The sequence below is a fragment of the Salvelinus fontinalis genome, chromosome 3, assembly GCF_029448725.1.
Source record: "Salvelinus fontinalis isolate EN_2023a chromosome 3, ASM2944872v1, whole genome shotgun sequence".
Lineage (NCBI taxonomy): Eukaryota > Metazoa > Chordata > Actinopteri > Salmoniformes > Salmonidae > Salvelinus > Salvelinus fontinalis.
Genome location: NC_074667.1, coordinates 38,349,583 through 38,372,631, shown reverse-complemented (window position 1 = coordinate 38,372,631; position 23,049 = coordinate 38,349,583). Strand labels below are relative to the sequence as shown.

At 42.3% G+C, this 23,049-nt stretch overlaps 1 protein-coding gene across 6 annotated transcripts in view; it reads right to left on the bottom strand.

Annotated features, from left to right (window-relative positions):
* Positions 1-23,049, bottom strand: part of LOC129847225 (E3 ubiquitin-protein ligase RAD18-like) — an 88,757-nt gene that overhangs the window by 46,324 nt on the left and 19,384 nt on the right. For 5 of the 6 annotated variants that reach the window (XM_055915045.1, XM_055915044.1, XM_055915048.1 and 2 more), the window contains 4 exons: positions 17,226-17,296; positions 16,970-17,030; positions 10,171-10,257; positions 3,922-4,062 (listed from right to left, as the gene is read on the bottom strand). In XM_055915045.1, coding sequence (XP_055771020.1) covers positions 3,922-4,062; positions 10,171-10,257; positions 16,970-17,030; positions 17,226-17,296 — 360 coding nt within the window. The remainder of the gene's footprint in view (positions 1-3,921; positions 4,063-10,170; positions 10,258-16,969; positions 17,031-17,225; positions 17,297-23,049) is intronic. The other variant, XM_055915047.1, reaches the window with a different exon arrangement.

The window sequence follows — 23,049 nt, the reverse complement described above, 5'->3', positions numbered from 1 at the left end:
ACTGTCCTTGACAACCATGTCTTTTAATCTGGATCTGTCCTGTTTTAATGTTGTACACATGATGTGTGAGCAGGCTGCATGATAGATGCTAAAGTCATCCATGTCAATTTCTATCTTAGATATTTCCCCAATGTAATCTTCAAAATGCCTTTAACCACAAACAAACCACTGTGTCTTCTAGGCGGTGGGCAAAATATATGACCAGCAGTTAATGTTATTCTATGCATTATAAATATGATTACCTCTGCACATACTGACGTTTCGTTCTGTGACGGAGAAATTCCATGTAAAGCAATGAAACGCTTGATTTGTCGACAGTTAAAACACCATGTGGTTGTTTTTTTTCAAGATGAAAGCAAACAGAATGCTAGGTAGTGCTAGGTACTAACAGCCAATACAGCACGGGCTGGAAGCTATAGCATACCTCGATTGGTCAATTGCGCTGCAATATTTGTAAGTCGCTCTGGATAAGAGCGTCTGCTAAATGACTTAAATGTAAATGTTAATATCCCCAATAATTAGCATACTGTTAAGCTTCCCCAACTTAATGTTCACACACTGATCACCGAACTCCTCTAGCTTCACTCACTTTGATACCAGATCTTTCCTTTTATCGAAAATAAATAGGCTCCGTCATTTTGTTGGCAGCCATTGCTTTCAGTAGACTACAAGTGTGACCTTTTCCAAGATATTCAACACACTGAATCCCAAAAGAGCTCGTGGGTGTGTTGCATGTTAGCCAAAAAATATATACATAATAACTTATTCAACAAGTTATGGCAGTATGCTTCCACGTTTTATGCAATACATGTGTATCTTTTTTGGCTGACGTGCCGAAGACAAACCACACATGCAGAGGTAAAAATGTGTGTATTGACTTTCACTATAGAGTTCATGCATCTAACTTTTGGCTGGGAAGCATGCAGACACCTTAATGCCCACATTGAAACAACACTATAACAGAACACATATCAGAGCTAATATGAAAGGGTTCAAATAAGCTGTCTCCACATTTTTTTAATTTCGCCTTTATTTAACCAGGTAGGCCAGTTGAGAACAAGTTCTCATTTACAACTGCGACCTGGCCAAGATAAAGCAAAGCAGTTCGACAAAAACAACAACAGTTACACATGGGATAAACAAACGTACAGTCAATAACACAATAGAAAAATCTATATACAGTGTGTGCAAATGTAGTAAGATTAGGGAGGTAAAGCAGTAAATAGACAGTGGCAAAATAATTTCAATTTAGCATTAAAACTGGAATGATAGATGTGAAGACGATGATGAGAAAGTAGGGATACTGGGGTGCTAAACAGCAAAAATAAAAACAATATGGGGATGAGGTAGTTGGGTGGGCTATTTACAGATGGGCTGTGTACATGTGCAGTGATCGGTAAGCTGCTCTGACAGCTGATGCTTAAAGTTAGTGAGGTCGATACAAGTCTCCAGCTTCAGGGATTTTTGCAATTTGTTCCAGTCATTGGCAGCAGAGAACTAGAAGGAAAGGCGGCCAAAGAGGTGTTGGCTTTGGGGATGACCAGTGAAATATACCTGCTGGAACGCGTGCTACAGGTGGGTGTTGCTATGGTGACCAGTGAGCTGAGATTAGGCGGGGCTTTACCTAGCAAAGATTTATAGATGACCTGGAGACAGTGGGTTTGGCAACGAATATGAAGCGAGGGCCAGCCAATGAGAGCATACATGTCGCAATGGTGGGTAGTAAATGGGGCTTTGGTGATAAAACGAATGGCACTGTGATAGACTACATCCAATTTGCTGAGTAGAGTGTTGGAGGCTATTTTGTAAATGACATCGCCGAAGTCAAGGATCAGTAGCATAGTCAGTTTAACAAGGGTATGTTTAGTAGCATGAGTGAAGGAGGCTTTGTTACGAAATAGGAAGCCAATTCTAGATTTAATTTTGGATTGGAGATGCTTAATGTGAGTCTGGAAGGAGAGTTTACAGTCTAACCAGACACCTAGGTATTTGCAGGGCGGGTGCGGGCAGCGATCGGTTGAAGAGCATGCATTTAGTTTTACTAGCATTTAAGAGCAGTTGGAGGCCACGGAAGGAGTGTTGTATAGCATTGAAGCTCGTTGGGAGGTTTGTTAACACAGTGTCCAAAGAAGGGCCAGAAGTATACAGAATGGTGTCGTCTGCGTAGAGGTGGATCAAAGAATCACCAGCAGCAAGAGAAACATCATTGACATATACAGATAAAAGAATCAGCCCAAGAATTGGACCCTGTGGCACCCCATAGAGACTGCCAGAGGTCCGGACAACAAGCCCTCCGATTTGACACACTGAACTCTATCAGAGAAGTAGTCGGTGAACCAGGCGAGGCAGTCATTTGAGAAACCAAGGCTATTGAGTCTGCCGATAAGAATGTGGTGATTGACAGAGTCGAAAGCCTTGGCCAGGTCGATGAAGACAGCTGCACAGTACTGTCTTTTATCGATGGCGGTTATGATATCGTTAAGGACCTTGAGCGTGGGGGAGGTGCACCCATGACAAGCTCGGAAACCAGATTGCGGAGAAGGTACAGTGGGATTTGAAATGGTCAGTGATCTGTTTGTTAACTTGGCTTTCGAAGATTTTAGAAAGGCAGGGCAGTATAGATATGGGTCTGTAACAGTTTGGGTCTAGTGAATACCCCTTTGAAGATGGGGATGACCGCCGCAGCTTTCCAATCTTTAGGGATCTCAGACAAAACAAAAGAGAGTTTGAACAGGCTAGTAATAGGGGTTGCAACAATTGCAGTGGATAATTTTAGAAAGAGAGGGTCCAGATTGTCTAGCCCAGCTGATTTGTAGGGTCCAGATTTTGCAGTTCTTTCAGAACATAAGCTATCTGGATTTGGGTGAAGGAGAAGTGGGGGGGGGGCTTGGGCAAGTTGCTGCGGGGGGTGCAGAGCTGTTGGCTGGGGTAGGGGTAGCCAGGTGGAAAGCATGGACAGCCGTAGAAAAATGCTTAATGAAATTCTAGATTTCCGTAGATTTATCGGTGGTGAAAGTGTTTCCTAGCCCCAGTGTAGTGTGCAGCTGGGAGGAGGTGTTCTTATTCTCCATGGACTTTACAGTGTCCCAAAACCTTTTGGAATTTGTGCTACCGGATGCAAATTTCTGTTTGAAAAAGCTAGCCTTTGCTTTCCTAACTGACTGTGTATATTGGTTCCTAACTTCCCTGAAAAGTTGCATATCGCAGGGGCTATTTGATGCTAATGCAGAACACCACAGGATGTTTTTGTGCTGGTCAAGGGCATTCAAGTCTGGAGTGAACCAAGGACTATATCTGTTCTCAGTTCTACATTTTTTGAATGGGGCGCTTATTTAAGATGGAGAGGAAAGCACGTTTGAAGAGCAAACAGGCATCCTCTAATGACGGGATGAGGTCAACATCCTTCCAGGATACCCGGGCCAGGTCGATTAGAAAGGCCTGCTCGCTAAAGTGTTTTAGGGAGCGTTTGACAGTGATGAGGGGTGGTCGTTTGACCATGGACCCATTACGGATGCAGGCAATGAGGCAGTGATCGCTCAGATCCTGGTCGAAGACAGCAGAGGTATATTTAGAGGGCAAGTTGGTCAGGATGATATCTATGAGGGTGCCCGTGTTTACGGATTTAGAGTTGTACCTGGTAGGTTCCTTGATAATTTGTGTGAGATTGAGGGCATCTAGCTTAGATTGTAGGACGGCCGGGGTGTTAAGCATATCCCAGTTTAGGTTACCTAACAGAATGAACTCAGAAGACAAATGGGGGGGGGCAATCAAATCACATACAGTGGGGCAAAAAAGTATTTAGTCAGCCACCAATTGTGCAAGTTCTCCCACTTAAAAAGATGCGAGAGGCCTGTAATTTTCATCATAGGTACACTTCAACTATTAATCAACTCAACATGTTAATGAGGGTTACGGTGGTACCTGCAGAGCTGGAGCCCGCTCTCCGGTCATCCTCTACTCCCTCATGCCTCACTTTCTGTTTCATCTCCCTCTTCCTGGTCTTTTCCAGGCGACCCCGGACCTGGGCGATAAGGCGGGAGAACTCACTGTTATGCTGCTTCCCTGCAATACAGATGAGGAGAGGTAAGAAGCCAGGCAAGGCATGCAGAGATCAGACATGCACGTGCACAGTAACACACGTAAGCAGACAGATCCTGTTCCTGAATGTTGCATAGAGGGAGAACTGCAGTTCGATTCCCTTTTATACAAAAACCCACATCCAAACACGGAGAAACAAGCGTGGTTTAAGACCCAGATACATCAAGGCACCTATCATACAAACTCCCTCCTGCTTATTATATCATAACTAGAGGCACGCGCTCTGGAAGATAACCAATGTTAATGTAAGGTCTGGTGTGTTAGAATACAGGACCCCTCTCTGAGTACATTGTTGAGAACAGCCCTATATTCAGTTGCAGTGATGGTAAAGGACAGTGTGTCATGGGAGGTTTGTGGGGATGTTTTTGTTTTAAATAGCAGAAGGAAAAAGACAAGGGTTTTTACTAATATGATAGACAGACGAGGGTGAGCTCCATAAAAAGGCCTCTGAGAGCCTATCAGCCTACACAGAAAGAGTTAAATGATAACAAATCAAATTAAACCACAAGTGTCTCCTGGAAAAACAAACTCATTAAAACATGAGTGAAACCACAAATGAAAACCACACGATTAAGGCAGACAAAAGCTATTGGATCAAGTCAGCAGAAGGTATTCAAGTTGAGTGCAAAAACAGATGGGTTCAATACAGACAAAAAAAACATGAAATATTACAATAATAGAACTGAGCACAAACTCCAGAGAATGTAAAACAAAACGTATGAAATCGCAATTTCAGGGATTTTATTGCAAAACAATGGATCTGAGAGAAACAAAAAGCACATGCTATCCTAAAAATATTTATACTCAGACCTTATACCTGGTTACAGATTTGATTGAAAATATGTTTCATTCTAGGGTTGGGTGATATGGCAAAAATATAATTTAATTTGTTTTTTGGCAGTATTTTTTGTTTCTAAATAATAAAAGTTCTAAATATGCTTTATGAGTAGTTCATGACCCTAAGGACCCTAAAGTCAATCACAACACAAATAAGTGATTTCAATGGGGCTTTCTCCATTCTGATTGTTTATATTGTTCAATCCAACATCAAACGAAAATAGCTAGCTAGCTAACATATTCATGTTTCGTCTATTCCCAGTGTTGCCAATTTAGCGACTTGGTTACGCATTTTTCAGAGTTTTCAGACGCCTCCAGCTACTTTTATTGGGGAGTTTTGCTACAGAGTGTTTCTATGGTTTTGATAACATTGATCGACGTTGCCCACTCAATTCTAGCGATTAGCATTAGACAAACTAGCAAATCAAATCAAATTTTATTTGTCAAATGCGCCGAATACAACAGGTGTAGACCTTACAGTGAAACGCTTACTTGCAAGCACCTTAACCAACATTTAACCAACAAATACAGTTAAGAAAAATAAGTGTAAAGTGAAAAATAGATTAGTAAAAATGTTTCATAAAAAGTAACAAATATTTAAACAGCAGGAGTAAAATAACAATAGCAAGGCTATATACAGGGGGTACCGGTACAGAGTCAATGTGCGGGGGCACCGGTTAGTCGAGTTAATTGAGGTAATATGTACATGTAGGTAGAGTTAAAGTGACTATGCATAGATAATAAACAGAGAGTAGCAGCAGCATAAAGAGGGGGAGGGGGGGGGGGGGCAATGCAAATAGTCTGGGTAGCCCTTTGATTAGCTGTTGAGGAGTCTTATGGCTTGGGGGTAGAAGCTGTTAAGAAGCCTTTTGGACCTAAGACAGTAGTTTGCAGACAGTAAGATACACAAACTGATAATGTAGTTATAGAATGCTTGTAGAAAGCAGCATCGCTGTCACCAACATCTTTCTGCATCTATCTGACCATGCAGACCAGACCGCAGAGTGAACTGCATGAAAGTTGAGCAACTGGTCTTTCCTTGAGTGACAGGGGTCGGGGCATGGTGTGGGAAGTGGCATGCAGCAGGAGGAGAGGGAGAAAGACTACATGTAGCAAACGGAGTAAAAGTATAAAACGGACATTACACGCACTGGAGACGCGAATCACATTTAACAAACCAAACATTGAAATACCATTATAGAAGGCAAAGTAAAACCCAAACCGGTCTGTGCGTCAAATACCGGTACGTAGTAAAATAAGGTACACTGTACAGCCCTATTTTATTATTGTGCAAATTAAACTCCTCATATCATGTGCCCTGTCAATACAACTTAGGCCCAAAGTAGTCCAGATTACACACAGAACACATGTACCCGGGCCAGAATTCAATTACAACCGCCTGTAGGTAAGTGATTTCATTATGAGATTCCTTTCCTCTGACATGCCTGTTATAGCCGTGTTCTGCAGGACATTGTGTTCTCTCAGCCTGAGCACAACTAACCTCCACTCACCTCTGATGATCTGACTATGTGACTACAGCAGATCATCTGGATAGATCCTCTGGAATCTGCTCAGAAGAATCTCATTCTGATCACTATCATATCATGTACAGAAAACCAGTATCTACAATCAAATAATTCCCTAAGACCAGAAATTAGTTCTCATTCTACATAGTAGATACTGTAAATCCTAATTTTCTGAAAGCACCGGACCCTGGCTGCAGCCGCTTAGGCCAGCCTTGCGGCACCTAACACTCCAGCAGGTCCAGTGTTTACAGTAAATTGAGTTGAGGTGTGTGTGTTTGTGGGGATGCTGGTGCTCTACAGCTGCATGGTCCTACTGCATGGTCCACATTAGCCCTCTATTTCACGCCACCTTTCCCCGAACCGCAACTCAACAGTGCTGTTCTGTTTGCACATGTACTGTAAAGTAAACCCAAGGTGCCAGATTCACCAACTTGAGATATTCAGCTGCAGAACACTGATACATTTCACCGGTTTGCTTGCTTATCCGCAGACTTTACAAAGCAAGAACAAAATAGGGCTATCATTGCATTTTGGATTCCGAGGCATAAATATTTCAAACAAAAGACATACTAATTTTTATTTTTACTCAGATTAGGCCTACAAGATCAGTGACTGAATCAGACTTTGTGACTTGGCTTTGACAGGGTTCCACCTTGAAGAGTCTTGAGTGAGTACACTATATGAAGGTCAAAGAACATACATTTTATTGGACATGTTCTGATGACATTGAATATTTGAATATTTTGGGAGGAATAAAAATAGAACTTCCGTGAACTACACCATTCAGTTAGAGCAGTATTCAGAGAGCCAAGGTGAATGGCTCACAATCCATGGGTTGATTACTCATTTGCTCATGACTAATCTGGTCGTGGCCAGACCACATGGCTCATTTACATGTGAATACAAGACCCTGCTCATGGCTATTTGTTGGGTTTGATATAACAACAAGCTATTTAACATTCATTCTGCATACTACATTAAGCAAATTATAGTTTAATTGAATTCATTTCCACCACTTGTTTGTTTCGTAGACAGGGGCGTTCTATGTAAAGAATGAATGCTAATTCGTGCAATACCTGCTATCAAAGTATTGTAGCTAAAGAAATTAGTTTCATATGCAGCCCCAGAGCGACAAAACACTTTCTTGGCTGTAGTTTGAGTCTGAGCTGTAATGAAGAAAAAACAGTTGCATGGAGAAATATAGATCATTATCAAACCAGTAATTTACATCTAAATGAGCTCAAGACCTGGTATCCGTTCCAAATATTATCTGTGTGACATCCTGTCAGCAATTCTTGAAGACCCATACTGCTGCCTTGCTTGTTCCAATAACTGACTTAAAGCGGAGTACATCTTCCTCAGTAGCACAAGGATAGTCTCCAGGAAATGCCATGTTTGATGTGGCTCCAATCATGGCGTCACCTCCTTATAGGCAAACCGTTCGTCAACCACACAACGACAGGTCTATGGGCAACTTGCGCAAATATCACCACCTGCGACTGATAAAATTTCACAACAACCTGCCTCCAAACATGGGTTCAGCTGCATAAAGAGAAAGAGAGAAAAAGGGAGCAGAGAAGAAAGAAGAGATCATCATCATCACCTTTATCTGACCTTATTGTCTCAGGCTTTGATCCAGTTTAGGAGAGCAGCTTTCATGGACAACATCAAACAAATGTCTTTAGTGGTGAAACTTCCAAAATATTACTTGAGGGCAAATAGTCTATAACTTCTCTAGGATAGGGGGCATTTTCACGTTTGGATGAAAAGCATACCCAGATTCAACTGCCAGCTACTCATCCCCAGAAGATAGGATATGCATATTATTAGTAGATTTGAATAGAAAACACTCTGAAGTTTCTAAAACTGTTTGAATCATGTCTGTGAGTATAACAGAACTTATTTAGCAGGCAAAACCCTGAGGACAAACCATTCAGATTTTTCTTTTTTGAGGTCACTGTCTTTTCAATGAGGTTTCATTGGGAATCCAGAGTTCCAATTGACCTTCTTGCAGTTCCTACTGCTTCCACTGGATGTCAACAGTCTTTAGAAATTGGTTGAGGTTGTTTCCTTTGTGTAATGAAGAAGTACGGCCATCTTGAACGAGGGTCACCTCGAAGTGTACTGTTTGTTAGGGGCGCGTGACCAGAAAGCTAGCTACAGTTTGTTTTAATCCTGTATTGAACACAGATCATCCCCGTCTTCAATTTTATTGATTATTTACATAAAAAAATACCTCAAGTTCTATTACAAAAGTAGTTTGAAATATTTTTGGCAAAGTTTACAGGTAACTTTTGAGATATTTTGTAGTCACGTTGCAGAAGTTGGAACCGGTGTTTTTCTGGATCAAACGCGCCAAATAAATTGACATTTTGGATATATATCGACGGAATTAATCGAACAAAAAGACCATTTGTGATGTTTATGGGACATATTGGAGTGCCAACAACAGAAGCTCGTCAAAGGTAAGGCATGAATTATATTTTTATTTCTGCGTTTTGTGTCGTGCCTGCAGGGTTGAAATATGCTTCTCTCTCTTTGTTTACTCTGTTGCTATCCTCAGATAATAGCATCATTTGCTTTCGCCGAAAAGCCTATTTGAATTCTGACATGTTGGCTGGATTCACAACAAGTGTAGCTTTAATTTGGTATCTTTCATGTGTGATTTCATGAAAGTTTGATTTTATAGTAATTTATTTGAATTTGGCGCTCTGCATTTTCTCTGGCTTTTGGCCAAGTGGGACGTTAACTTCTCTGGGATATGTGGGACGTTAAGAGAAAAGAAAAATAATGGGTGTGCAAAACTGTAAATTCATGGAGGCATACGAAAGGGCTATGTGTTACTTGATGGTAATAAGACCAAAATAAATCAGTTTGAGGTGAAATTGCGGCTTCTGGAAATCAGAATGACAGAAAGACAAGATGGTTGTCAGAGGTGACAGAAAAAGGCAAGTGTTTTTTTTTCTAATACCGTATTAATATTATTATTTTGGTCTCTAAACAAAAACGTTCTAGCAACAGTTCAATAAAGGATGGAACATGCTAGTTGATACCATCTGGCTTTTTGCAGGTTTTTTGGCGCTCCCTTGTGTACTAAGCTGGTAATACTGTAAATCCCGGGATGAGAGAAGGACGGTATGACGATATGAAAATCTGGATACCACCCAACTCTATTAGTTGCTGCATTCAAAGTCAGCCATTCTATACCACTAGATGGCACCATATCACACCAGGGCTATAAAAACTGAACCGATGCACATGGGGCCATGAAATGTGGTATGTGAAACTTATGTATATGTCCTTAGAAGCTGTGTGAATATCGTCACTGCAACCTTAGCTAGCTGCACCAGACCAGTTGGTTGCACTACATTTACATTTACATTTAAGTCATTTAGCAGACGCTCTCACTATAGATGTCATTAGCATCAGTGGCACCATAAGATACTAGAGCAATAACTATTGATCAAGTGGACTGTGCCTCTTGCAAATTAACGTTAAATAGCAAATTTTCATGGAGGTTGCTAGCTAAATTTGCTAACGAGGGCAAATTCTTTTTTTTACAAAGACAGGCATTCCATCTCAAAGTCGTACATATATAGGAAGGAGCTACCGAATGTAATTTTTGGTGAGCTAGGACATTTACAAGTGAATATTAACGAGACATCTTGCAAATGAACAGTACTGGCTCTGGAGCAGAGTGTGTACACACGGTGTCTGTGTGGAATCTGGAGTCGCCAGGGCAACGGGCCTGCTTGTTCTGCTTGTAGTAGATGGGGGAGGAGCAGACAGGCCAAGACTGGAGAGGAGAAAAAAAACACAAGGAAATCAAAAGATAGCAGTTGTACAGATAACTCATCCAAAGGGCATTGACTTCTCAAACATGGCAGAAAGTCAACACAATATGATTCCCCGTTGCCTTATTAATTCAGCCACTTACTGAGCTAAATAACTAGCAAGTTTAACTTAGGGGTCTCGTTAACGCAGAATTCGCATAAGAAATATACATTTTGGCCTCCCGGGTGGCGCAGTGGTCTAGGGCACTGCATCGCAGTGCTAACTGCACCACCAGAGTCTCTGGGTTCGCCCCCAGGCTCTGTCGCAGCCGGCCGCGGCCGGGAAAGGTCCGTGGGGCGACGCACAATTGGGCTAGCGTCGTCCGGGTTAGGGAGGGTTTGGCCGGTAGGGATTTCCTTGTCTCATCGCGCTCCAGCGACTCCTGTGGCGGGCTGGGCGCAGTGCGCGCTAACCAAGGGGGCCAGGTGCACGGTGTTTCCTTCGACACATTGGTGCGGCTGGCTTCCGGGTTGGAGGCGCGCTGTGTTAAAGAAGCAGTGCGGCTTGGTTGGGTTGTGCCTCGGAGGACGCATAGCTTTCGACCTTCGTCTCTCCCGAGCCCGTACGGGAGTTGTAGCGATGAAACAAGATAGTAATTACTAGCGATTGGATACCACGAAAATTGGGGAGAAAAGGGGATAAAATTTAAAAGAAAAAAGAAAAAAAAGAAATATACATTTTAAAATAATGTGACAGGTGAAATGAAGAACGTAATCTGCTTTATCTTCTAACATATTGTACAAGTCGACTGTAGGTATTTATTTAAGAGGCTACAAATATTAAAATTTATAGAAAAATTAAAAAGAAAAAGTTTAAACGGTATTGATGGTATTGAAAAACCATCCCGTGGCTATTTCCAAATACCCGGTATATGGTACAATGCAGTCGGAAAGTATTCAGACCGCTTGAATTTATCAAAAGAAAATTGCATTACAGCTTTTTCGCACTCAATCTATACACAAAACCCCATATTGACAAAGCAAAAACAGGATTATTGAAACTTTTGCAAATTTATTACAAATAAAAAACTAAAATTATGCCTTACATAAGTATTCAGACCCTTTACTCAGTACTTTGTTGAAGCACCTTTGGAAGCGATTACAGCATCAAGTATTCTTGGGTATAATGCTATAAACTTGGCACATCTGTATTTGGGGAGTTTCTCCCATTCTTCTCTGCAGATCCTCTCAAGCTCTGTCAGGCTGGATGGGGAGCGTCGCTAAACAGCTATTTTCAAGTCTCTCCAGAAAAGTTTGATCGGGCTCTGGCTGGGCCACTCAAAGACATTCAGAGACTTGTCCTGAAGCCACTCAAGCGTTGTCTTGGCTGTGTGCTTAGGGTCGTTGTCCTGTTATTAGGTGAACCTTCACCCCAGTCTGAGGCCGAGAGCTCTGGAGTGGCTCTGGAGTTTTTTTTATCAAGGATCTCTCTGTACTTTGCTCCGTTCATCTTTACCTCGATCCTGACTAGTCTCCCAGTCCCTGAAAAATATTCCCACAGCATGATGCTGCCACCACCACTCAACGTAGGGATGGTAATAGGTTTCCTCCAGACATGACGTTTGGCCTTCAGGCCAAAGAGTTCAATCTTGGCCATCGAACCATCAGGTTCTTGGTCACCTCTCTGACCAAGCCCACACACACAGTGCCTTCAGAAAGTATTCACACACCTTGACTTTTCACAGTATTAACACCCCTTTTTCTTGTTTTGATTTATGCATTGTTGGGTTTTGAGTTTTCAAGAAAGACATTTCACTGACATGAGCTGATTGAGGACTACAGGAAACGGAGGACCGAGCACGGCCCCATTTATATTGACGAGACTGTAGTGGAGTGGGTCGAGAGCTTCAAGTTTTTCGGTGTCCACTTCACTAAGGATCTATCATGGTCCACACACACCAACATAGTCATGAAGGGGCTGAAAAAGTTCTACAGCTTCACCATTGAGAGCATCTTGACTGGCTGCAACACCGCTTGGTATGGCAACTGCTTGGCCTACAACCGCAAGGCACTAGAGGGTAGTGCGTATTGCCCAGTACATCACTGGGGTCGAGTTCCCTGCCATCCAGGACCTCTATACCAGGCGGTGTCAGAGCAAGGCCCTAAAAATGGTCAAATACTCCAGCCACCCAATTCATAGACTTATCTCTGCTACCGCATGGCAAGCGGTACCGATGCACCAAGGCTGGAACGAACAGAACCCTGAACAGCCTCTACCCCCAAGCCATAAGACTGCTAAATAGTTATTTAAATAGTTAACCAAATAGCTACTCGGACTATCTGCATTGACCCTTTTTGCACCAACTTTTTTGACTTATAAAATGTACTGCTGCTACTGTTTATTATCTGTCCATTTATTCCTAGTTATATGTACATATCTACCTCAATTACTTCTTACCCCTGGGACATTGCTATACACACAGTGTACCAAGTCAAAGTTATCGTTGTGTATTTATTATAGCGTGTTTTACTTTTCTATTATTTCTCTATTTTCTTTCTCTCTGCATTATTGGAAGGAGCTAACAAGTAAGCATTTCACTGTTAGTCTACACCGGTTGTTTACAATGCATGTGACAAATACAATTTTATTTAGATTTGATTGCCTCAGTACAAATAAGTGGCTTATTATGTATCTCAGATGTTTAATGAATGAGAAACATAGTGTATGAGTTACATATGGTGTTATACACTGTATAGTGTATATGTTAAGCAGTGTGGAGCCAGAATAATTTCAGTGTGCCACTGGGAAGGCCCAGGGCTGACAGATTACTACCATACCCTGCCAGGGGCACAGGAGCAAGCTGCAGCTTACTTTTGAGGGGAAATAATAACACTGGTCTCCATTGACAGAGATCTGTTTGGTTGGGCATTGTTCGATGGTCCTGCTATTCAATAATACAACAAGGTACATTTATTAAGTAGCAATTTTTCTCACGTTTGTAAGCGATAGCGAGACTGCTACAACCTACTGCATGTGGCCAGCACTGTGTTCCTGTGTATGCGTGTGTCTATATCTGTCTGTCTGTCACTGTGTGTTAGTGTTGCACGGTATACCGGTACCAAGGTAATATCACGGTACTAAAACGTCATGATACTTATGATACCAACATTTTAGAATACCGTAGTACCGTTTCATATGATACTACAAAATATATTTAGGCTCAACCAAACTAAAGATCCCGCTGGTGCCTCTTATAAAATGTTAATCCATTTTGTTTATAAATTCTGTTGAATATTTTTAAGCAAACTAGTCTCTTGTAAGTGTCGGTCCAATAATGTCCACTTCACTTTTATGTGCATATATCACGTGTAAGAGCTGTAATCATCCAGCAGGCAGCTGCCTCCCTTTCCAGCCATAACTCACCTGCTTCTCTCCATCTGCTCTATCTGCACAGCTATTCCTCAATCAGTTTTTAGAAATAAAATTGGTCCATGACAGCACACGGTGATGTATTCTCTGATGAGTCTTCTGTTGTTACATTTGTACATTTGATACACTGGAGCAGCATGCAGAGCTGATATAACCAATAGCACAGGCCAGTCGGAGTAGGCTTTGCAAGTTCGCTGTCACGCAGCCTCCAAGTGCCAGGGAGGACAAATAGAGTACCGCTGCGCAACAAGTATGCTTGCAGCTTCACAGCAAAGAAAACGTCTTGTCTCTAGCTCAAACAGTAAAAAAAATATGACCCATATTACTGGAGCTACATTTTTTGCGCGCATTTTATACAATATCGCAAACCATGTCACAGGCCATTTTAAACGAATTATGGGTCACTAAGTATTGGTTTGATAAACAACATTGTTCTGTCATGTTACCTAGCTAAGAACCTGCTAACTTGACAGTAGGTCTAGGCAAATTTAATTGGCACAAGAAGAAAGGAAATGTGTCTGCTTCACTACTCATTGCATGGGCTTCAAAAGGTACTGTAGGATTCATATAGGCTGAATGGATGCCTAAACTATATCAAAAATCTCTCTTTCTGGTGCTCCTTAAATTCTGTTTGGTGCCTAACGTTTTTAATGTTGGGAGCAGCGTGTGTATGTTTTTGTGGGAGAGAGAATGGTGTGTGTGTTTATGAGAGAGAGACACAATCTCTGTTTCCGAGGGAGGGACAGTCTGGGTGGTTCTGTTTACTGAAGAGTAAAGGTTTCATTCAGTGTTTTTCCCTTCCTGCCACAATGACATTCAGATCATTATGAATATGCAGTGCATTCAGAAAGTATTCAGACCCCTTGAAATTTTCCAACTTTTTTTGTGTTATAGCCTAATTCTAAAATGCATTAAATATTTTTTCCCTCATCAATCTACACACAATACCCCACAATGACAAAGCAAAGTATTCAGACCCTTTACTCAGTACTTTGTTGAAGCACATTTGGCAGCAATTACACCCTTGAGTCTTCTTGGGTATGACGCTACAAGATTGGCACACCTGCATTTGGGGAGTTTATCCCATTCTTCTCTGCAGATCCTCTTAGGCTCTGTCAGGTTGGATAAGGAGCATCACTGCACAGCTATTTTCAGGTCTCTCCAGAGAAGTTTGATCGGGTTTAAGTCTGGGCTCTGGCTGGGGCACTCAAGGAGACTTGTCCTGAAGCCACTCCTGCGTTGTCTTGGCTGTGTGCTTAGGGTCGTTGTCCTGTTGGAAAGTGAACCTTCGCCCCAGTCTGAGGTCCTGAGCGCCCTGCAGCAGGTTTTCTTCAAGGATCTCTCTGTACTTTGCTCCGTTTATCTTTCCATTGATCCTGACTAGTCTCCCAGTCCCTGCAGCTGAAAAATATACCCACATTATGATGCTACCACCACCATGCTTCACCGTAGGGATGGTGCCAGGTTTCCTTCAGACATGACGCTTGGTATTCAGGCCAAAGAGTTCAATCTTGGTTTCATCAGACCAGAGAATATTGTTGTTTTCTCGTGGTCTGAGTACTTTAAGTGCCTTTTGGCAAACACCAAGCGGGATGCCATGTACCTTTTACTGAGAAGTGGCTTCCGTCTGGCCACTCAACCATAAAGGCATGATTGGTGGAGTGCTGCAGAGATGGTTGTCCTTCTGGAAGGTTCTCCTATCTCCACAGATGAACTCTGGAGCTCTCTCAGAGTGACCATTGGGTTCTTGGTCACCTCCCTGACCAAGGCCCTTCTCCCTCAATTGCTCAGTTTGGTCGGGTGGCCAGCTCTAGGAAGAGTCTTGGTGGTTCCAAACTTCTTCCATTTAAGAATGATGGAGGTTACTGTGTTCTTGGGGACCTTCAATGCTGCAAACATTTTTGGTACCCTTCCCCAGATCTGTGCCTCGACACAATCCTGTCTCGGTGCTCTACGGACAATTCCTTCAACCTCACGGCTTGGTTTGTGCTCTGACATGCACTGTCAACCGTGGGACCATATATAGACAGGTGTGTGCCTTTCCAAATCATGTCCAATCAATTGAATTTACCACAGGTGGACTCCAATCAAGTTGTAGAAACATCTCAAGGTGTTGTATTGAATAGAAAATGTAGAAAATGTTTAGTGTAGCACGTACATTAAGAAAACGTGAACAAGAGTCGGGGGACGGGACGAACAGGACTCTAGGACACTCCAAATGTTTTCCCTGTGGTATGGTGATACTACTTGGGCGGGCCGGCCCTGGCCTGACTGATCACAGTTATCACAGCTCACCAGCTAGTAATAGAAAACCCCTCTGTGAGTCACATCAATATTTCAATATCCCTCTTTCTCAAAGTTAGCTCCACCAAGCTATTTCTAGTTCCTCCCACCTTTCATCCTCCTCTTGCTATCACAGCACTTTAACTAACAAACTCTTTCTCTCCCTCTGTCCGGTAAAGCAAACACAATCTAGCTCAGTTTCCTCCTGCTGGGTAAAGTCTATTACACCTTAGAGTTATTCCCCAAAGAGAAACTGAAACACCCCAGCAAACCTAAACGTTTCCCTCCTCTTCACTGTGTAATGTCTGCTGCAGTGACAGTCCCTGATGCTTAATCACTTCAGCACATCTCCAGCACATCTCCACTCCCTCAGGTGCACTTTCAAACAGCCCCTCCAGATAGAGGCCTTCTCAGATATACAGTAACACAGTTATCAGGGGACCTTATGGTCTTCCTGGCAATTCTCTCTGCCAGAGTTAGTCATTAGCCATACGAGGGCCTCTCCACATAATGAAGCAGGATCAACGATGCACCCCTGTTGCACTCCCACTGTTTTGATCCACTCTGTGAATGTGAGAGCCACTCCTCTTCTCTTGGGTTGTGGCCTGATTCACTTCACAGCTCTCAGCTTTTTCTGCTAAACTGCTACAAGGACTAAAGTGAGTGCACCACTTTGGTGGGATGGACTGGAATGACTAAGCACTCTGAACTATTAACGCACACTGCAGTGTTTCAGAATCTAAGACTTTGCACCAGTGCAAATGCAAACACAAGAGTGAGAATACACTCAGAGTCCAGTGATGCTGCTAAACTAAACTATTTCCATGCCAATCCTTCACCAGGAGTAATCATTCAGATTCACTGAAGAACAAAAGAGGGATCCACTGTCAACTGAGTCAATATCGCACACATCCATTGTAGACAATAATACACAACGCAGTGCTGAAGTCAATAGAGAAAACAATTCTGAACTCCCACTGACAACAGATGAATGGTGGAAGTGCACCACAGAGATGACTTACTGTAAGTTGACTGCATCTCGTCGATCTTCCCCACACTTTGATTCTTTGAGAAGTCCATGGCCTGCAACATAGTTGGACAAACAAAAAAAACATGTACTGTAGAGTGATCTTTTGCGTTTCAAGAACACACTAGACAATGCTATTTACAAGGGACAACGCATTTTATTGAACATGTTGTCATGTTGGGAACAACAAAAAGTATCCGGGGGTGCTGTGGCACAAGTCAGAGATGCTTTGATCAGGTATTGGTACGTACACGTTTGGTTTTCCCCTGAAGTCGGTTCCTGGCCTTCTCGTTGGCCTCCACTTCATTGGCAATGTCTTTGGCTGTTGACAGAAAATGAAAAGAGACCTTTAGGACCCTCCGGATCACACGCATGGCTTGTTATGTGAACTGTTGTTTTCAACACATTAAGGTCTCTGCCCCTGAGACCACTGCTGAGGAAATAAAGCACAGCCAGAGAAACAAAACAAAAAACAGGAAACGATCAAGTGGTTCAAATTTTTGTTTGTGATTTGCACACAAAGAAGGAAAGAAGTAGGCATAGCTCAGAGCTAAACTCTGTCCGCCGAGTTTAAAAAGATAAAGTAGTGTGTCGTTTACAGCCTTTATCCTCCGACATCTTATGCCCAACTACTAACTGAAAAGAGCTAAGAGGTAGGAGGACACACCATTATACATCTAGCATGATCATGTATCAAGGTCACTTACTGACATTCTTATAGCATGTGCAAGTAATATACACCCTAAAGATATCATAGAAGCATGACAAATGCAAAGGCAAGAAAAAAATACTCGCTAGAGCTGAAATGATTTAAGTGTTGATAACAGTAGATTCTCAAATCATGTGCTAGGCTCAGAACAGGCCTTGGTGTTTGATTGAAACACTGCATCTCACCAGAGATGGGGTGTGTTGTAGGGATGGCCATGGTTATAATATTCTTGAATTATTTCTAAATGAAATTCAAATATCCATGTGACATTGTTACATACAAGGATATACCATGACATTTCAAATTCATAAATGAATAAAACCAAATGTTTGAATGTATTTCTTCATGACGTGCAACAATCACAGATGTCTATGTCTTACAAGTTGACATCACAGTATAGCACAGTAGAGTGCAGTGCAGTCCAGCACAGTGCAGTACAGTAGAGTACAGTACAGTACAGAAGAGTAGAGTTCAGTACAATACAGTAAATTACACTGTACTCTAGTCTAGTGTAATCTACTGCAGGGTTTCCCAAATAAATACAAATACTACACCACTGATTCAAATAACCAACTCATCATCAAGCTTGGATTATATTATTCAGCTGTGTAGTGCTACGGCAAAAACCAAAACGTGCATCCAGGGGGGTCCCAGAACCGAGAACAGTACTGACCTAAACTCTACTTTTCTTTACTGTACTGTAGTGCTATACGGTATTGTATTGTAATGTACAGTACTATAAAGAAAAGTAGAGTATAGGTCAGTACTAGGGATTCATATTTTGGATTCATATTTTTATAAGTTTCAATATAAGGAACAATTCCTGGGAAATACCTCAAAAATTTGAATCAATCAATCAATCAAATTTATTTTATATAGCCCTTTGTACATCAGCTAATATCTCGAAGTGCTGTACAGAGAAGTGCCCATTTAAAACCAAGAAGTCTAGATTTTGCTCGCCTGAAGAAGAGAATACTGTGATAAATTGCAGGACACACTACTTGCCTAGAATTTTTTCAGCTATACTTTTCGTGGCTGTTTATTTACCACCACAGACAGATGCTGGCACTAAGACCGCACTTAGTCAGCTGTATAAGGAAATAAGCAAACAGGAAACCACTAACCCAGAGGCGGCGCTCCTAGTGGCCGGAGACTTTAATGCAGAGAAACTTAAATCAGTTCTACCAAATTTCCATCAACATGTTAAATGTGCAACCAGAAGGAAAAACATTCTAGATCACCTTTACTCCACACACAGAGATGCGTACAAAGCTCTCCCTCGCCCTCCATTTGGCAAATCCGACCAAAACTCTATCCTCCTGATTCCTGCTTACAAGCAAAAATTAAAGCAGGAAGCACCAATGACTCGGTCTATAAAAAAGTGGTCAGATGAAGCAGATGCTAAACTACAGGACTGTTTTGCTATCACAGACTGGAACATGTTCCGGGATCCGATGGCATTGAGGAGTACACCATATCAGTCACTGGCTTTATCAGTAAGTACATCGAGGACGTCGTCCCCACAGTGACTGTACATACATACCCCAACCAGAAGCCATGGATTACAGGCAACATTCGCACTGAGCTAAAGGGTAGAGCTGCCGCTTTCAAGGTGCGGGACTCTAACCCGGAAGCTTACAAGAAATCCTGCTATTCCCTGCGACGAACCATCAAACAGGAAAAGCGTCAATACAGGGCTAAGATTGAATCATACTACACCGGCTCCGACGCTCGTCTTATGTGGCAGGGCTTGCAAACTATTACAGACTACAAAGGGAAGCACAGCCGCGAGCTGCCCAGTGACACGAGCCTACCAGACGAGCTAAATCACTTCTATACTCGCTTTGAGGCAATCAACACTGAGGCATGCATGAGAGCATCAGCTGTTCCGGACGACTGTGTGATCACGCTCTCCGTAGCCAACTTGAGTAAGACCTTTAAACAGGTCAACATACACAAGGCTGCGGGGCCAGACGGATTACCAGGAAATGTGCCCCGGGCATATGCTGACCAACTGGCAGGTGTCTTCATTGACATTTTCAACATGTCCCTGATTAAGTCTGTAATACCAACATGTTTTGAGCAGACCACCATAGTCCCTGTGCTCAAGAACACAAAGGCAACCTGCCTAAATGACTACAGACCTGTAAGCACTCACGTCCGTAGCCATGAAGTGCTTTGAAAGGTTGGTCATGACTCACATTAACACCATTATCCCAGAAACCCTAGACCCACTCCAATTTGCATACCGCCCGAACAGATCCACAGATGATGCAATCTCTATTGCACTCCACACTGCACTCTCACAACTGGACAAAAGGAACACCTATGTGAAAATGCTATTCATTGACTACAGCTCAGGGTTCAACACCACAGTGCCCTCAAAGCTCATCACTAAGCTAAGGATCCTGGGACTAAACACCTCCCTCTGCAACTGGATCCTGGACTTCCTGACGGGCCACAACCAGGTGGTGAGGGTAGGTAGCAACACATCTGCCAAGCTGATCCTCAACACTGGAGCTCCCCAGGGGTGCGTGCTCAGACCCCTCATGTACTCCCTCTTCACCCACGACTGCATGGCCAGGCATGACTCCAACACCATCATTAAGTTTGCAGACGACACAAGAGTGGTAGGCCTGATCACCGATAACGAAGAGACAGCCTATAGGGAGGAAGTCAGAGACATTGCCGGGTGGTGCCAGAATAACAAACTATCCCTCAACGTAACCAAGACTAAGGAAATTATTGTGGACTACAGGAAAAGGAGGAATGAGCACGCCCCCATTCTCATCGACGGGGCTGTAGTGGAGCAGGTTGAGAGCTTCAAGTTCCTTGGTATCCACATCAACAACAAACTAGAATGGTCCAAACACACTAAGACAGTCGTGAAGAGGGCACGACAAAGCCTATTTCCCCTCAGGAAACTAAAAAGATTTGGCATGGGTCCTGAGATCCTCAAAAGGTTCTACAGCTGCAACATTGAGAGCATCCTGACTGGTTGCATCACTGCCTGGTATGGCAATTGCTCGGCCTCTAACCGCAAGGCACTACAGAGGGTAGTGCGTACGGCCCAGTACATCACTGGGGCTAAGCTGCCTGCCATCCAAGACCTTTACACCAGGCAGTGTCAGAGGAAGGCCCTAAAAATTGTCAAAGACCCCAGCCACCTCAGTCATAGACTGTTCTCTCTACTACTGCATGGCAAGCGGTACCGGAGTGTCAAGTCTAGGACAAAAAGGCTTCTAAACAGTTTTTACCCACAAGCCATAAGACTCCTGAACAGGTAATGAAATGGCTACCTGGACTATTTGCATTGTGTGCCCCCCCCCCAACCCCTATTTTTACGCTGCTGCTACTCTCCGTTTATCATATATGCATAGTCACTTTAACTATACATTCATGTACATACTACCTCAAATTGGGCCGACCAACCAGTGCTCCCGCACAATGGCTAACCGGGCTTTCTGCATTGTGTCCCACCCACCACCCCCTCTTTTACGCTACTGCTACTCTCTGTTCATCATATATGCATAGTCACAACCATATCTACATACGACTTCAATCAGTCTGACTAACCGGTGTCTGTATGTAGCCTCGCTACTGTATATAGCCTGTCTTTTTACTGTTGTTTTATTTCTTTACCTACCTATTGTTCACCTAATACCTTTTTTGCACTATTGGTTAGAGCCTGTAAGTAAGCATTTCACTGTAAGGTCTACTACACCTGTTGTATTCAGCGCATGTCACAAATAAACTTTGATTTGATTTAATTTGGTCACTGTGCCAGGGTTCTACCAAAATAAGACTGTCACATTTTCTTTCTTTATTTAACTAGGCAAGTCAGTTAAGAACAAATTCTTATGTTCAATGACGGCCGAGGAACAGTGGGTTAACCTGTCTGGCTCTGGCGTTCCGCTAGCGGAACTCCTCCCACATTCCACTGAAAAGGCAGAGCGCGAAATTCAAAAGATATTTTTTAGAAATATTTAACTTTCACACATTAACAAGTCCAATACAGCAAATGAAAGATACACATCTTGTGAATCCAGTCAACATGTCCGATTTTTAAAATGTTTTACAGCGAAAACACCACATATATTTATGTTAGCTCACCACCAAATACAAAAAAGGACAGACATTTTTCACAGCACAGGTAGCATGCACAAAGCCAACCTAACTAACCAATAACCAACCAAACTAACCAAGAAACAACTTCATCAGATGACAGTCTTATAACATGTTATACAAAAAATCTATGTTTTGTTCGAAAAATGTGCATATTTGAGGTATAAATCAGTTTTACATTGCAGCTACCATCACAGCTACCGTCAGAAATAGAACCGAAGCAGCCAAAGTAATTACAGACACCAACGTCAAATACCTAAATACTCATCATAAAACATTTCTGAAAAATCGATGGTGTACAGCAAATTAAAGACAAACATCTTGTGAATCCAGACAATATTTCCGATTTTTTAAGTGTTTTACAGCGAAAACACAATATAGCATTATATTAGCTTACTACAATAGCCTACCACACTACCGCATTCATTCATCAAGGCACGTTAGCGATAGCAATAGGCACGTTAGCGATAGAGAATAAACCAGCAAAAGATATTAATTTTCACTAACCTTCATAAACCTTCATCAGATGACAGTCCTATAACTTCAGGTTATACATACACTTATGTTTTGTTCGAAAATGTGCATATTTAGAGCTGAAATCAGTGGTTATACATTGTGCTAACGTAGCATCTTTTTCCCAGAATGTGCGGATATTTTTATGACACTCCAACTATTCTGACCAAATAACTATTCATAAACGTTACTAGAAAATACATGTTGTATAGGAAATGATAGATACACTAGTTCTTAATGCAATCGAAGTGTTAGAATTCTAAAAATAACTTCATTACGACATCCAGCTTAGGTATAGCGAGAGAGTACCCAAAATCTGGGCGCAAACGACTAGTACAACATGTTCGACAGATATATGAAATAGCATCATAAAATGGGTCCTACTTTTGATGATCTTTCATCAGAATGTTGTACAAGGGGTCCTTTGTCGGGAACAATCGTTGTTTGGATTTAGAATGTCCTCTTCTCCAGTCAATTAGCACGGAAAGCTAGCAAAGTAGCGCAAAGCTCTCCTTCCTGAACAAAGGCACACAACGCAACACGCCTAACGTCCCGAATAAATTTCAATAATCTAATAAAACTATATTGAAAAAACATACTTTACAATGATATTGTCACATGTATCAAATAAAATCAAAGCCGGAGATAGTCGTCCATAACGACAGCTTATCAGAAGGCAAAACCAGGTCCCTTCACGCGCTCTCCAGAAAACAGGAAACTGGTGACAC